This window comes from Erythrolamprus reginae, chromosome 1 (assembly GCF_031021105.1).
Source record: "Erythrolamprus reginae isolate rEryReg1 chromosome 1, rEryReg1.hap1, whole genome shotgun sequence".
Classification (NCBI taxonomy): domain Eukaryota; kingdom Metazoa; phylum Chordata; class Lepidosauria; order Squamata; family Dipsadidae; genus Erythrolamprus; species Erythrolamprus reginae.
The window spans coordinates 228,412,703-228,428,288 of NC_091950.1; the positions used below are offsets into that span (position 1 = coordinate 228,412,703).

A 15,586-nucleotide genomic window follows, 5' to 3' on the forward strand; every position below is an offset into this window, starting at 1 on the left:
AACTGAAAACTGGTCTGAAGAACTATGTTTTTAGATGTTGCTGAAAGCTTAAAAGTCTTTGCATGAGATCATTACAATAGTTGCAAATAAGAGCTCTTTTAATGCAGGACATTGGAATACCAATATTATTATAGAAACAGGGAATCAGGAAAGAAACAAAGAGAAGAGAAGAAAAGAGAAGAGAAGGAAGGAGGGAGGGAAACATATGTAAAAAGCATCTGGATCTGTCCCATTCTGATACTCTGGGAATGAGATCTTTGCAACAAAATACATAACAGGAGCAAAGAATGTGGGGGGGGGGTTTACCTTGCAGTTTCCCTAGCAAACAATGGCATGATGTAAAATAAGAATTATGTATATTCACAACTGTGGAGCTCAACAGACAACTAATTCTATTTAGGAAAGGTCACTGCTTACAAATAAATGTCCCTTGTACCATTAGAAGGCACTTTATTCTGTACTAGCAATGTGGTTGCTAGAACCAGAAAAACCTCAGAATTGCAAGGCTATGGATGGTCACTCTCACAAAAATACAAAGCCATTTCCACAACACTGGAAACCAGATGCTGAAGGCATATGGACCTGCATTAGGCCTGTATGTTTCAGAACATTCAGGCTTTCTGATACACCAGCTAATTCTCAGTCATTCTAAGTGACATACTATAAAGGTGTGTCCTAGAAATATGGACACATTGCACATCATAACAACATCATAGCACATCAAAGCAAGAAAGCACAATCTGTCTTTCAGAAAACTTCCCGTACTATTAATATCTCTCACTAGATTAATATGTGACAGATAGTAGGTTACTACATCAGTTAGAACTGAGACAGGAAACAGCCTAAACCTTCAACCAAGGAAAATAAACAGAACAAATTAAGTTATATGTTGTAAGTCGCCCTGAGTCTCCAGAGAAGGGCGGCCTAGAAACCAAAATAATAGATAAATAAATAAATAAATATAATGAGTGAGAAAGAAAATAAATCTTCCTATACTAAATATCTACTAAATCCATGTGTTCAAAACTGTCTGTCTCAAACTGGCTACATAAAACTCCAGACCAATGTTATGTACTATGCATTCCTGTTCTCAGTACTTTGTAGCAGGTGTACATCTGATCATTTTTAAAATTCTCTCTTTTCACTGTTGTTGAGAGTGGAGAGCTAAATGAAAAACTATCAATATTGGGGAGTTTCAGAAAAAAATGTTTTTAAGTACACCGTCTCTTATTTAAAAAAAGGAAACTCTATTGTGTTTAAGGTGAAAAAATTTTCATTAGAGTTCTATTTCACCTTTCCTTCTGAAGCTCAGAGCTGTATACTGAGAGCAATTTTCTCCTTTCCCCCCTCAATTACAATATACTTATACCAAGGTAGGTAGTTGGGCTGTGAGTGTGAGGCTTACTTGGACCTTCAGTGTCTGAGACTATATTTGAACATCAACTACCAACTAATTTATACTATAGAGTAGGGACATCTTATTTTTATACTAACCTTATTGTGCTACAGTATAACCAAGAAAGAGTTAGTTTTGTTGCAGCACAGTAATTTTACTATAAGCTATTTCTAAAATCCAACCCTGACCCCAATTCTCAGGATCTGCTAAGCACAGTGCAATGATGTCTTCCTAACCTTTTGTAAAGGGTACATAGAAGAGTGGCCCAGGGTGAAATCCCAGAGTCTGATGCTTACTAAATTCCCATCTAAAAATAGCCTAGCCCAGTGTTTCCCAACCTTGGCAACTTGAAGGTATTTGGACTTCAACTCCCAGAATTCCCCAGCCAGCATTCACTGGCTGGGGAATTCTGGGAGTTGAAGTCCAGATATCTTCAAGTTGCCAAGGTTGGGAAACACTGGGCTAGCCAACAGGTCTTTAGAATAGAAGAGAGGTGTGGGATGAAGCAGGAATTCTTCAATCAATGCCTTTGTCTCACATTAAAACTGTAAGGAGAGCACCAGTCACTGCTTTTCCGTTGAGGCTGAATAGAGTCCCTGTAAGGGCAGAGCCCTGTATTTTGACATATTTTTCTGTTGACTCAAAAGACTGAAGGAATGAGCAAGAACCCAAAATCTCAATGCTATTATTTAGAAGTTTCACTTCAGTCAAAAAGAAAAACAAGAATGAAAGCACATTAAGAGTTGTAAATCCTACATTACTTTTCTATGAGAAACTCTCATGTATCATCGAATAAAATATTCTACTCACATAAGAACTTCATCAACATTTAGGTTCCAAGAAATATGGGCAAGACTATAGGACCCTGTGCTTTTTTTACTTGATTTCACAAATTATGCAGTGGTTAGCTTGATTTTGCCTATAGTTCTTTAGGTTTAAGTTGGAAATGTGCAAAAAGTTAGGATTAGGGCTTTGAGGCTATGGTTGGTGGGTTTAGAAAGGGAAAAGGGAGGCTGTATCACGCACATTAGTGAAGCTGGGATAATTCATGGTTTGGGAGGTGGCAGATTTGGTGCTTTGAAACTACATTAAGCTGTTCTATATGCTTCCTCCTCAAAATGGTTGAAAGGTTTTCTGCTATTTTTTTGGCAATCACACGTCAAAACTGTGCCATCTGAAAGGGCACAATTGAGGGTGTAAAACACTTCAGCCCGTACGTGGCTCTGGGACTGCAAGCTGCACACTCTGATCTGAGCTTCTGGTCACTATTCCAAATTACATTGTTTTCTGTGGTCACGCAAGCAAATTGATAAATCATGCTTTAAACAGTTCCATTGATTCAAAAAAAAAAGGGGGGGGGGACAGTTGCAAACAGTACAATAAAGCCAGCAATTGTGTATGAGGGAAGGAAGAAGAGAGGGAAGGGAACCCCTATGTAGTCAAGGGAGCTGTATTCTAAAACCAGTTCAAATAGGGATAGGAGCAGAAATGCCATGTAATGAGGAACTTCCAGTCCCAATGCTGTGATCTTGTCGCCAAACAGGGGCTTATGAAGAAGAGGCCCTGGAGATCTTGCATACTTTCTGGCTTATTCTTTTGGTGTTCATCTCAACAGAAGTCAGCTGCTCCCCCTTCTCACTTATCCAGGGTTTAACAGTGAATTGTTTAACATCTGGCCTGGCTATTATAAAAAAGAACATCCTGCTCTGCTTGGAGAAAATCATCCCTGGCAGTAAAAGGATTCAGACCTCTGAAAGCCGCCAATATTCCCAACATCTGCCCTTACTGCGTCTAACACAAGGTTTCTCTCAGCTCAGTAACCAAATGCATTGCTGTTCTGCTTACCTGGCTGGTATTTCTTGCATTATGCCCTTTAGTAAGATCTGGGCTTGGATCTTCTTTGTGGGGAAAAAAAACCTGTTTGATGCATTAGGTTGAGATCAAGCAACCAAGGTCACACAGACAACAGAAGTTCTGACAATTCCGGAAATGGAAAAGTAAACAAAAAATTGCTTGAGCATTCAGGCTGTTCTTTTAGAAACAACCATAGCCAAGATGAAAATTAGCAGATTGAAAGTGAAAGAGACAGAGGGATTTTAACTGCTAATTGCAAAGATACTTAAGACTTCTCAAAGCTTAAGACTCTGATGCTTGCAGTAAAATTATTACAACTTAGTTTTCATTTTCAAGACCATTCATTATTGGGGAAAGTGGAACCAAAATATCATGTATTGGTGGGTTTTTTTTTTATTATTGTAGCAAAAGAATGATAAAACTATTTATTTATTTGATATGGCTTCCCATTTCACAATAATAACTCTGAGAATATCAGCTAAACCAACAGCTACATGTAAATGACCACGATGCCTGAAGAAATCATACATCTCACTCATAAAAATTATATCTGTAGCAGAGCTCCCCATCCTTCTGACATAAAAACCTGGGGAAATCTGTCCCAAAAGCCCCTGCTTGAAAACCTCTGGAGTCATGCTATCCACCATTGTTCTAGCCAGACCTTTCTCTGGTTTAATCATCCATATTTTCTATTATTCAACTTAAATCTTCTGCAACCATTGGCTTTTAGTCTATTTCAACAGAGAAGGGCCTACCTCGGCTTGCTTCCACGCCTTTTCTTAGTCTTGACATATGTTCGTTTGTTTGTTTGCTTGCTTATTTGTTGTACTTATATGCCACCCAACTTTCGAAGGACTCTGGGCAGCTTCCAACAAGTAAGAAACATTTCATAAAAGCAGCAGAAAAACATTAATTAAAAACCCTGCTAAAACATACATACTCTCACTATCATTCATGGCTGGATCTAGGTATCATTCTATAGGAGAAAGATGCCCAGCTCCTTTAAGTATTCCTCAAAGGATGTCCCAAAGGTGCTTTTTCAAAAGGCAGTTGGACTTGCTTACTTTTTCCTTGAAGATGCTTCTCATCTAAGATGCATCTTCAGTTCTGAGAATGACAGATTATTCATAGACATTCCTTAAAGGATTTGGTTTCTACATCTCTTATCTTCCTGGTAGTTATTTTCTAAATCTTTTACAACTTCTTGCTTTAACTGCCCCTTTTAAAATATGGTATCCGGAACTGGGCATAATACTCTGAGGCAGTGAAGGGCTACAAAAATTTTTACTACCACACTGTGGGCATTGGTTATTTTGTGGGTGTGGCTTGCAGGCCATGTGACCAGGTCGAGTGGCTTGACCGGAGTGTGTGTGACTTAAAGGTCATCTCACTGGCTTAAAGATGGCCAACTTGACATCACTCACATTAAGGGTTTGGGTTAGGGTTCTCCTCGCCTCAAAGAGATATAGTTTCCCTATCTATTTACTATTACTGAACATCCAAAATATACTATTTAATTCTACGTATATATGCCATATGTGTGAATACATATAACACACAGACACACAAAAATATACATTATCTACTTTATAAACAGCATGTATATGTACATACACACATGCACGCACAGCTCTTCTAAAATTATACACATTCAACCTCATTTACTGCAATAGGAAAAACATACCCAGAGCCCAGAAGGGGGGGAAAAATCATTGCATACCTGACCATTCCCACAGGAGCCCATCACTGCTCTGAGGACTAATCAGTACAGGGTAGGATGACACCATGCATTCTTATGAAATGGACACAATGTTTCTACTAATCCATTCTAATAGTGCATTAGACTTTTCAACTGCTTCCTTACCTGCTTGCTCATGTTCATGTGTGACCCATTAGTATAATATATCTTTCTCACCCAGAAATGCACCAATGCAGGACCTTAGCATTACTGAAGATCATCGTTGCAGATTTGGTCCAATGTTGAAATGAGTTAATACTAAATTGTGAATTTGTCTTCTTTAGATATTAAGCAATCTTCCAAGCTTCATGACATTACAGATTTGATAAGCATCCATTTTATCATATCCTCTAGGTTTCATATTCAGATATTGAATAGGAGTGAACTGGAGGACCCCCTGATACTTTCTTCCAATGCATTGCAAAACTATTTACAAGCAACTTTTACGTGCAGTTGTTCAGCCATTAGCAAATCCATAGGACCACAATAACATGTTTATTCTTCTCGTACTTGCATTTCCCAAGACTTTATCAAACACATTATTTTGATTAAGCTATAGTAAATTGAAAGCATTACCTGAGTCTACCAACTGCTTTGTTAGTAAAAGAGATAAGTCTACTCTGACAGTTTGTTCTTGATAAACTCTTTCTAGTTCCCCAAAATGTAGCAATCTTCAAAATGCTCAGATATATGCTACTTGACAATCTGTTCTAGAACCTTAATACCCATAATACCTCTTCTCTCCTTTTTGAATATTTATTTATTTATTTTTATTTATTTATTCCTTGTTTTTTCCTGCCGCCCTTCTCCTTAGATTCAGGGCAGCTTACAACATGTTAGCAATAGCACTTTTTAACAGAGTCAGCATATTGCCCCCACAATCCGGCTCCTCATTATATGTATATGAATTCATTATATGAATATGTAATTATATTTTCTTCTTCTCCGTGTTTCTAGCATCTTATGGTTCTCTATTGCTTTCAAAGTTTATATTCAGTGGTTCTGAGATAACCATTTGATTTGTCTGGCCCTGGAGATTTAAGCAAGCAAGATGGGCTTTTATCATTCATTTGATACATTCTTAGTTGCATCCCTTCACTTTGTTTCTTTATCAAGTTTGGAAAGGCATTGTCCTTCTTTTGAGGAAAAGAAAGGCACAAAAAGGTCTGTTGCTACTCACTTTTTTGGCACAATAAATCACAGCCTTCTTGGATGTTCCTTTATTTCTTTTACTTATCCTTTCTTCCAAAACCTTATTAGATTTTGCAATACTCACTAAGTTTGCCTCATTTTGAGCCTTAGTTTTTCTATCCTTATTCCTTCAGACTGAGGTTACTAGTTTATACTTTTCTTAATTATCAACACCCTCTTACATTTCTCATCTTTTATCTCCTCAATTTGTCAATGAACTTCTTTTTAATTCTTAAAGGACTCTTTAAACCTGTCCTTCTCAAAAAGATCATTTGTGCCTGAATGTTCATTATCTCAACATAATGTTTTCCTTGATATCAATGTACATGACTGACTCAGCTTTTCCTCTTCTGCTTAGGCTTCAAGACAAAATGGTCCTCTACTAGCAAATTCCTGCCTTGATAAACATTAGATCTAAAACACTTGAAATGAAAATGTTCAGCAACTGAGATCACAAATCTGCAGGACTTGCCACTCCATTGAACTGAGTTAACTTTCCCAGATACTTCTCTTCAGAACTAGGTGGGTTGGTTAGGAAAGGCACTCTCCATATCCTCTTCTAGGGTGAAGGTCCTGTGAAATATTCACCATGACATTATTTTACTTACTCTCTTTAATCATGGTCAAATACTTTTAACAGGACTTCCATTTTCAGATTCATTTATAAATCACAACCCTTTCATCCCCATTTTATTGGATCTTTTTTCCTTTGAATAAGTAGTATCCTTCTAGTTCCACATCCCAATCATTGCTCTTAACCCAACATGTTCCCCTGATAATTCTCTAATATTGTCAAATGCAAAGAGTCAAGTTTTTCCCATGCTATCTATATACAAGAATCTGAGTTAAGGCAAAATGGGGCAGATAAGAGTTCAAGGGAGGCTCTTATGTCTCTTATGGGCCATAGGGACTCTAAACTGATGATGCATTTAACCCTCCCCTTGGCTTTACCCAAGTCATCTTTTACAAATATTGTTTTTCTCCATTTTCTCCATTACTGTTTTCTCCATTTCTCCATGTTCTTCCTGTTTCTTACACATCCTCTATGCACTGCATACTTTGTGCTCTGGTGTGTAGACACTAGAGACAGAAGATGTCACTGCAAGACCTTTGAGGATCTATGAGTATCCTTTCTATCCTTGTGCCTCCTTCTTTCCAGTCATAGGCAGTCACGTGTCTCATATCCAGTATTTCTCTGCCTGAATCTTGGCCCTTTCTCTTCTACTAAGTGCCAAAAACTGGTCTTCTGATATGCAAACCATTCCTATCAACCTGTTCCCTATACTGGTGACAATCTAAAACCTTTCCTCACTCCACTTCCTTCTTAGCCAATTGCTCACTTCCAGGATCATTATTTCTCTAATTCTCTAAAACTATTCAGGGCTTTGTAGTCTGCTATAATCCTCTAAAATATTTTACTTTTCTAGCAATGGCCTTAATATCCATATGACAAACAGAAATAGTAGGGATCATTTAGTTAAATGATTCCTGAATATCTAGCAGAAGACAACATACTTAGCATGTTTGATCAATACATTGCAGCTTTCCATCAGCATGTTTGCCTCCGCTGTGGAAAGTATTCCACTGTTGTCCTATGTGAAGCTGAGTCCTTTCCATTGTGGAGATATTAGTAATACCATATCAGGTGGGTTAAGTGTCTAGAATCACTTAATCAGGCCCAGTGCTCTAAACCTACATGTTTGTCCAATCATATTTTATGCCTCCCAAGTACTTACTATTTCCATTGTGAGGCTTTTTCCTTCTTGGAGTCCTTCTATTGCCCACTCCTGGATAAACTGCAACTCCTACTGCAAGATGATAAGAATCCATTTGCAACAGACAATATTAGATACTAGTTAACTTCCTTCATGCCTTGTTTCTTTGCACTCCTATTCTTATTTGCTCTTTTGGTCTCTTTTGGGGGTTGTGAGCTTCCAGTTTCCTATCCTCTTTATAAAGATTATTGCTTCAAATACATTGTTGAGAACAGTTCCACCCACCATCCAGGTACTTAATCAATGAATTCCCCTGGTTTTAAAGCCAAATCCATCCTCTCTAGGAAGTTCTGAGATTTTTTAAAAAATAAATTTGAAATACAATAGCTATCTGCCTTTATTTCTCACCCAGCAATAAACTATTAATCTTTAGTTACTATTATTGTTTGAGCTCATGATGTTTATTCATATTATGTATCATCTTATTGACTTCAACCTCTTGAATGTCGATATTTATTAATTTATTAAAAGCATGACATGAGTTCTCATCATTGGAAAAAGTGCATTTATTGAAACCCCCCCCCCCTGCAATTTCAAGCCTTAGCATGGATGAAGACCTTATGGCTCTTTATGTATGGATAAACTGCAATTCATAGCATTTCAGGCCATTGGCCAAGTGCCTAGCACTACTAGGTGTTGGGTGGGGGGCTATATTTCCCAACCCCAACATATTTGTAAACAGTAGCACATGTGTGGGATAAATGTAAGCCCTCAGAACACCCCCAACCTTTCTTTACCCCACTGCAAAAATTGTAACACCACACCAAATAATATGGCCTGAATGAAAACTTCACAGTGACACTTTCCTGGTACCCTCGCTTTAAAAAAAAGCCAGAAAGAAAAAAAGAACCAATTTTTGACTGTGCTAGTGACTCCATCATAGAACACAATATCATAAAATATCAGTTGAGAGAATGGATATTTCTACTGCCTATACTTTCTTTCTACTTTTTCCTCCACAGCAACAGTATTGAATACCTCACCACCCCCATTCCTTGCTTTTTTCATTTATTAAAGTAAACTCTTATTTTGATACTGGCTATGATGCCAGCATGATTTGCACCATTAATCAGGGATCCTTGGAGTTTCGTAAAACTATGCTTTAGATTAGGAGTGTGCTGTTTGAAAATAGCACACTCCTTTAACTTCTATCCTGCAGAAGTTAAAGGAGCTGTCAATATGCAGTTTGGTATTTCAAAATACTCTGGCTCCAGTCAGATCTAGTCTATTTACAAATATGAAAGAGATAATTATGGAGATGCAGCAGAAGACAAAGAAGTAAGGAACAACAATAACAAAAAGCCACTTTATTGAAAATGAGATTCAAACCTCAAAATTAATATTACAATCATGAGAGAATGCCAAACAAATTCAATTTACAGTTGCAACATACAATACACAGTCCCTTTGAAGATAAAGTAAACCCTTCCCTTCCACAATCGCTGTCTGCGGCACAAAAAAAAAAGAATATGTTTGTACAATCTGTGCATGGAAAGCAATTCTTGGACAACAGCAATTGGGGGAAAATGAAAGAAATTAAAGCTTGTATTTACAGGAAATGCTACAAATATTTTGCTCCAACAGAAATTCAAGACTGGTAAAACATATTTAAGCAAAAAAAAAAAATACTGTGGAATATTGCTTAGTGTACCTAGGAAACAAAACGTACTGTAAAATATGATTTCTGGCTGATCTATTTAAAAATATTGCAACAAATGTAAATGGCTAAATGACAGGTCAAACATATTGAAATGAAATGTTATCACAGAAATAAAGCTCTTAAAAAACAGTATTTCCTTTGGTTTATATTTTATTTATGTTTAAATTATTGCTTTTGTTCATGGCTTTTCTCAGAGTCCTGATCCATGACCTAACCAGGACTGAAATGGAGGCTCCAACAAGAAAGGAGGGCAAACTTATCAGGCAAATGTGACAGTGCAAAAATTTCTCCTGGCTAGAATGAAGCCTGGCTAGAAGGGAGGATGAGATAAAGGCTAGCAAATCCATGCCCAAGGACTGCTAGCTTAGAGTCAGATTCAATGGAGCACCTTCCTAGATGCTGTGACAAGAGGTTTTTCATGGGCTAGTCACTAGTGCCTATTTTGTACCAATAAACTTTGGATGCACCGTGCTCAAGTTTACAAGTAAATTCTGTGTTTTATCCAAGGCCAAGACTTGTAAAATCTCTCTGCAAATGCTTATACATACTCCGTAAATATATGTTTGCACAAGCGTTTTTAACAGTATAAACTGGACCAACCTTTCCTCTGGATTTGAGATTCTAACTACAGCACATAATGCTAATATCGTCCCATTTTCCCTTCCTGCATCAAAAGAAAGTGAATTTGGAAGGAGAGATGGGTGACATTCAGGAGAAACATTATAGTAACCATAAAGCTTGAACTTTAGCTTATTTTTCTCCTGATGTCATCAAAGCATTAGGTATCTCCCAAGATGGATAAAGATGTTTCCAACTGAGAGCTTTTTAAGGCACACTTAAAACATGAAAGACACTAAAGGAAGGCTTTGTGCTTATATTAAAGGTGCTAATGACTCTCTTATTATTTTTGGTTACTCTGAACTGTAAAGCAAATCATTTCATTGGTGCGGTCAACAGTAGAGGAGCATGAACTGGATATGTTTTGGGGCAAGCAAAATTGCACACCTGAGCAATCTGGAGTTTTAATCCCAAATGATCCCAAAATGTGATATAGAAACATTACTGAAGCTATAGAACATAATATTAAAAATGATCTATGCTGGGTTAAATCCAGGAAAATAAAGCAGTATTGAAATTGTACAAGAATGTCTTCCTTCCTTCCTTTCTTTTAAAATGCATTTGGGTTGCTGCCTGCAGCCCCTGTAGCAACAAAAAAATACCCCTACAAAATTATTTAAGATGCATATAGTATATCTTTTAAAAGGCCTTCTCAGCAATAAAAATAATGTACAAATATAGTACCTTTTATTAAATACACAACAGCATTTGCACTGGCAATTCATGTCCTTATTTTGGTTTGTTTAATCAACAATATTCCAAACAACTTGAAATGTGTAACCAGACACTAGCATTTTTAAGTGCTGCTGAAATGAACATACTTATCTTACAGATAAAAATCAATGGACAAGGGTATGCTTCAAGCTACCGCAAACAATAAATAGGATCAATAACAGTGTCCATCTTTGGAAGAAAATTACACATCAGGAAAGTCTCTCCTATTTATAAAAAGGGGACTTTTTTGTTAACCTTTAGAAGGCCAATAATTTTCCCTAAGGAGCAAATGAATTATATTAACTTGCCAAGAATAATTCATGAGGATGTAGAATCATTCTTTGGGCTGTCTTAGCTATCAGCTGTCACTGAAATTGCCCAACTGTATTGTTAATTTTCTTATTGACTGAGTGTTCAAAAGATACTACGTCTAAATATCTTTAGTTTCAGCAGCATCACAATCCATGGAAAAGTCTGCTGCACACAGCTCAAGCTAAAGACAGCACAAAGGAGATCAAAATAGAGGCTAGAAAGACAATGAATTTCAAGAAGTGACACCTTCTTTTAAAGAGCTCCTGTACTCACATCCTCACATCCTGTTTCATTTGGGCCTATGCACAAAGCTACCGGTTGCTGGATTTTGTGTAAAGTGCCAAATTCTATGTACTGTGACTATAAATAAAAATTGTCAAAGATTGCAGAATAATTGGGGACAAAGACACTTACTTGCCAAGGAACTAATCTGTCTTGCTTGCCAGCAAAAAAAAAAAAAGGTAAATGTTGGGTGATTGTTTTTAAGAGCTTCAGGAACATTCATGTTTTTCAATTAGGAAAGTGGAGCTTGAGTTTATGAAAACATTGTCTTCTATAATCAACCTTCAGTTACTATGTGTTGCCCAATGCTGGAGTAGCATTGAATTGCAGAGGGCCTCTACAACAGTTCACGTGTGATTATTTCACTTTAATACAATGCCTTGAAACATAATGTATAGTTCCTGAAAAAATAATTTAAGAGTTCTGAAACAGAAAGCTACTGATTTCAGGTAAATGGATGAATTCTGAAATGTCTCTTTGGAGAACCAGTCTTTGTGCCAATGCAGGGCTGTTTTACTGTTTCCCAAATGCTGATTGAAAAACATGGAAAACTTTTGAATTTCACCGGATGAAGCTGGCTGGGATTAAAACATATGTATATAAGATAAATGTATACAGTATTTGAAATGTAGGTGTGGGAGAGAGGGGATGTCTCTTCTGCTTGACAGGAAACCCTCCTACTAAAGGCCTCAATCTTGCGGGACAGAGCTTTGCAGTGCAGTGCATTGGGGAGGGCAGAGATGAAAAGGCTCTGTGTTAAGAGCAGAAGTGTCCACATGGACTTTTAGATACCACCTCCTGGAGGGATTATAGAGCAATGTATTCAAAATAATGCCTGTTCAATCTGTTTCCAGTTAATTTTTACCGGGTTAAAAAAAGACAAGCAGTTACGATTCAGTTACAATTAAAGCAGTACCTCCTTCATAAATTAAGCCAATGTATTATTATACCTGAATTCTTTAGAGATGGAAGCATTTAATTATTATTTTTTTTTTTTAAATACATATTGCAGATAGTTTATACTGGAACTGCTTTTCAGAGTTCATGCATGGTCTGATATTCTGTACCAGTCAAAGGCTGCCACAATACAAAAACAACAGGCATTTTTAGAGACCGAAGTCAACATATCATTACATTATAAAAAACCTTAAAGGGACCAAACATTATTAAATAATTATAAATATTTCTTTAAAATGATATGACAATTCATTTTTTGCATATAACCTCAATTTTGTACACATTTATAACTTAATAAAATAAAACAAGATAGCCACACACACATACTACTGATACTGTTTTGGTTTGAGTACGATATATTGCCATTCTCTTATTTTTTTTCCTTGCATAAGAAATTAGAATTTGGTTTGTTTGCTTTTTGTTTTGGTTTGGTTTGTTTGGGGGGCATCTTCCCCAATAATTTTTTTTGTTAACTTGACTAAGGCAAATGTAATCACAAAAATGTCTAACACAAAACAAACAAGTTTGTCTTGTTATCTTATAGTGTGCTATTTCAGCAAAAGAAGAAGAGGAAAGCCAAGGGCTTCAAAAGTTTTCTCTTTCACCAGAGGCAAGGCTTTGATAAGATGGCTGAGGAGTTACTGTAAGCTGAAGATATTCTGGTATAAATGGAAGCATTTTTTTTTCTGTGTGCACAAACACACGGAGTGAATTACACTGTGCATGCATGAAGGTCCTAGAGATTGTATGACTGCAACCGTACCTGAAGTTCAAGATGCTTCTGTTTATTTGAACAACAAATAAAGCACAGGCGTTGTCTTGACAATTGGCAGGAGTCCATGTCTCCTCTCTTGGCAAAAGAACTCGCTTTTTTTTAAAGGAGTCTAGACAGAATGGGCATCTTTTGGGGTTGGATCATTATATTTTAAAATATAGGACTGAGACAACATTCCCAGGAGGAAAACAAACTGTGCTTTGATCCACATTGACTGGAACTATGATGCGGAAAGTCAGTCTCATGTCGTATGCATATAATTAGCTGTTAACATCCCAGCTACTCAGTTGCACATATCAACAGAATCTATTTCAAAAACAAAACAAAAAACAGGCACTTTATAATCAGCTGACAATCATTCGTTTATTGGTTTGCTTTCTGTCTGATTTTATGCCCCGCAGAGAAAATTTCAGTAAGGCCTCCAGACAGACTCATCCATTCTGCCACTAGAATTCAAGACTGTTGGGGAGCTGCTGTGGCTTCCATCAGCCTCCACACCATCATTCTGGGTAGGCAAGTTAGGGTTTAATAATGTGCTGCCGTTGGATGTGGTAGTACAGGGAGGAAGCATTCTGGAGGGGGAGCGGTCTCCCCCCGGCACCATGGGGAACTGGTATGATCCTGATGATGTGCCATAGTAGAGATATGGAGTACTGCTGGTCTGGAATGGTCCACTTTGGTTTTGGGAAGAGCCCGGATAAGGTGGCGGTAAGTAGGTGTGATAATGAGTGGTGGCTGACATACCCAATGACATGCCTGAAGTGACTGGCGGTGTATAAGTGAAGGTGGCTGGATAGTGCATTCGTGGGTTGGAGAAGCGGCTCTCAGTGAGGGATGAAATGCTTGTAAACTGCCTGGGATCTGAAAATGGGCTCAGCTCTGAAGCACCTAAAAATTGCAACAAAAGATGGAGGAAAAATTCTGTAAATATCCAGTTCTTTCTTAAGCCTGATGATAGAATGTAAATTAGGAGGAGAAAAAAACAAACCCACTTTTTCCCGCCCCACAAGAACAGCAAATCATTCTACATAGAAAAACGGCAAGGAATAGTGTCTGACATCAACAGTGGTTACACATAGCTTAGAGCTCTCTGCATTCAAAGGCTGCTACTCTGTTAAATCATGTAATCACCTGTCTGAATCCACTGCACTCCAGCCTCTGCTCGTAATTTACACCTCTCATTCTGACAAGATTTGGCTGGTGACCTATGAATGAAAGCTGTCAATTTGACACATTCACTAGTCGCAACTAGCCTTTTTCTCAGGTGCTTCACAGTTGTTGTTGTGTTTTACTTTATTGGTGGTGGAGAACCACTCAAAAGCTGCTGAAATACAACTTACACATTCCTCACCATTGAACTTGCTGACTGGAGCTATAATTTAACAGCACTAGGGGAACCCAAGAACTCCGTCTGCCTTGCTTTATGTGCAGTGATTTTCATATGCACACACACACACACACAAACTTAGGCAGAGGACTACATATGGCATTTTTATGCTTGCCATGAATAATATGAAGTGTATCCAAACTGATTTATGTACTGGAAGTGAAGCAAGGATGGCTGGAAACATTTCCGTTCACTTGAAGTCAGTGGCTAAAATCAAATTTAGAGGATATATTAAGAAAATATGGCCATAGGGGGAAAGTCATGAAAAATAGCAATATTTATTATAATTACAATGTCCTAAAATAATGTGTAGCTAGAATGTTGCCTATGAACTGACTGGGATTAAGGGGCCACAGGCTATGATACTGTGTATTTCCACTTTCATTCACTCACACCTTCCTTTCCATAGCTATTTATAATCTGTTTTTATATAACTGTCTCTAATAGTTACACAGCTTAGTTTAAAATGGACTTAAGATTTTAAAATCAGGATTTGAATCTGTATATAAAGTTGGAAGCACTTTATAAAAGTGAAAACACCTAGCGGACTTAAAAATGTTAAGAGGGTGAAGGCTGAAGAATTCATAAGCAAGAGCAGACTAAAGGAAGGGAACATTTGACCATTCCTGTTCCTTTACTACCTTCAAAGACTGGTAATACTATTTCTGTCCTGGCTTGATATTGGGGTGGAGTGAGGAACAAAAGACAGGATAGGTGGACATACTAAATACAGGTGCAATATATATAAACTTAGCAAACAGTACTTACAGTAAAAGCTTAGAATGGCATTAAAATATATACTAACTGAAATAAATTATCCTTAAACTCTAAGTCAAATAGTACTATTAGAAGACTTTTAGAATAAGGGTGAGGGTTTATTCTCTGAACTTGTGGATTGGCTTCCGAACATTTCATTAACAGGCTAGG

General features: G+C 37.4%; 1 protein-coding gene across 4 annotated transcripts in view; it reads right to left on the bottom strand.

Moving 5' to 3' along the window:
* Nucleotides 1-15,586, bottom strand: part of RUNX2 (RUNX family transcription factor 2) — a 260,435-nt gene that overhangs the window by 54,015 nt on the left and 190,834 nt on the right. The window contains exon 7 of one of the 4 annotated variants that reach the window (XM_070732447.1): nt 9,247-14,160. The exons of the other annotated variants lie outside the window; for them this stretch is intronic. Within the exon in view, the coding sequence (XP_070588548.1) occupies nt 13,682-14,160 (479 nt within the window). The 3' untranslated portion in view covers nt 9,247-13,681. Of the gene's footprint in view, nt 1-9,246; nt 14,161-15,586 lie in introns of those variants that run through there. 4 annotated transcript variants of the gene reach the window in all.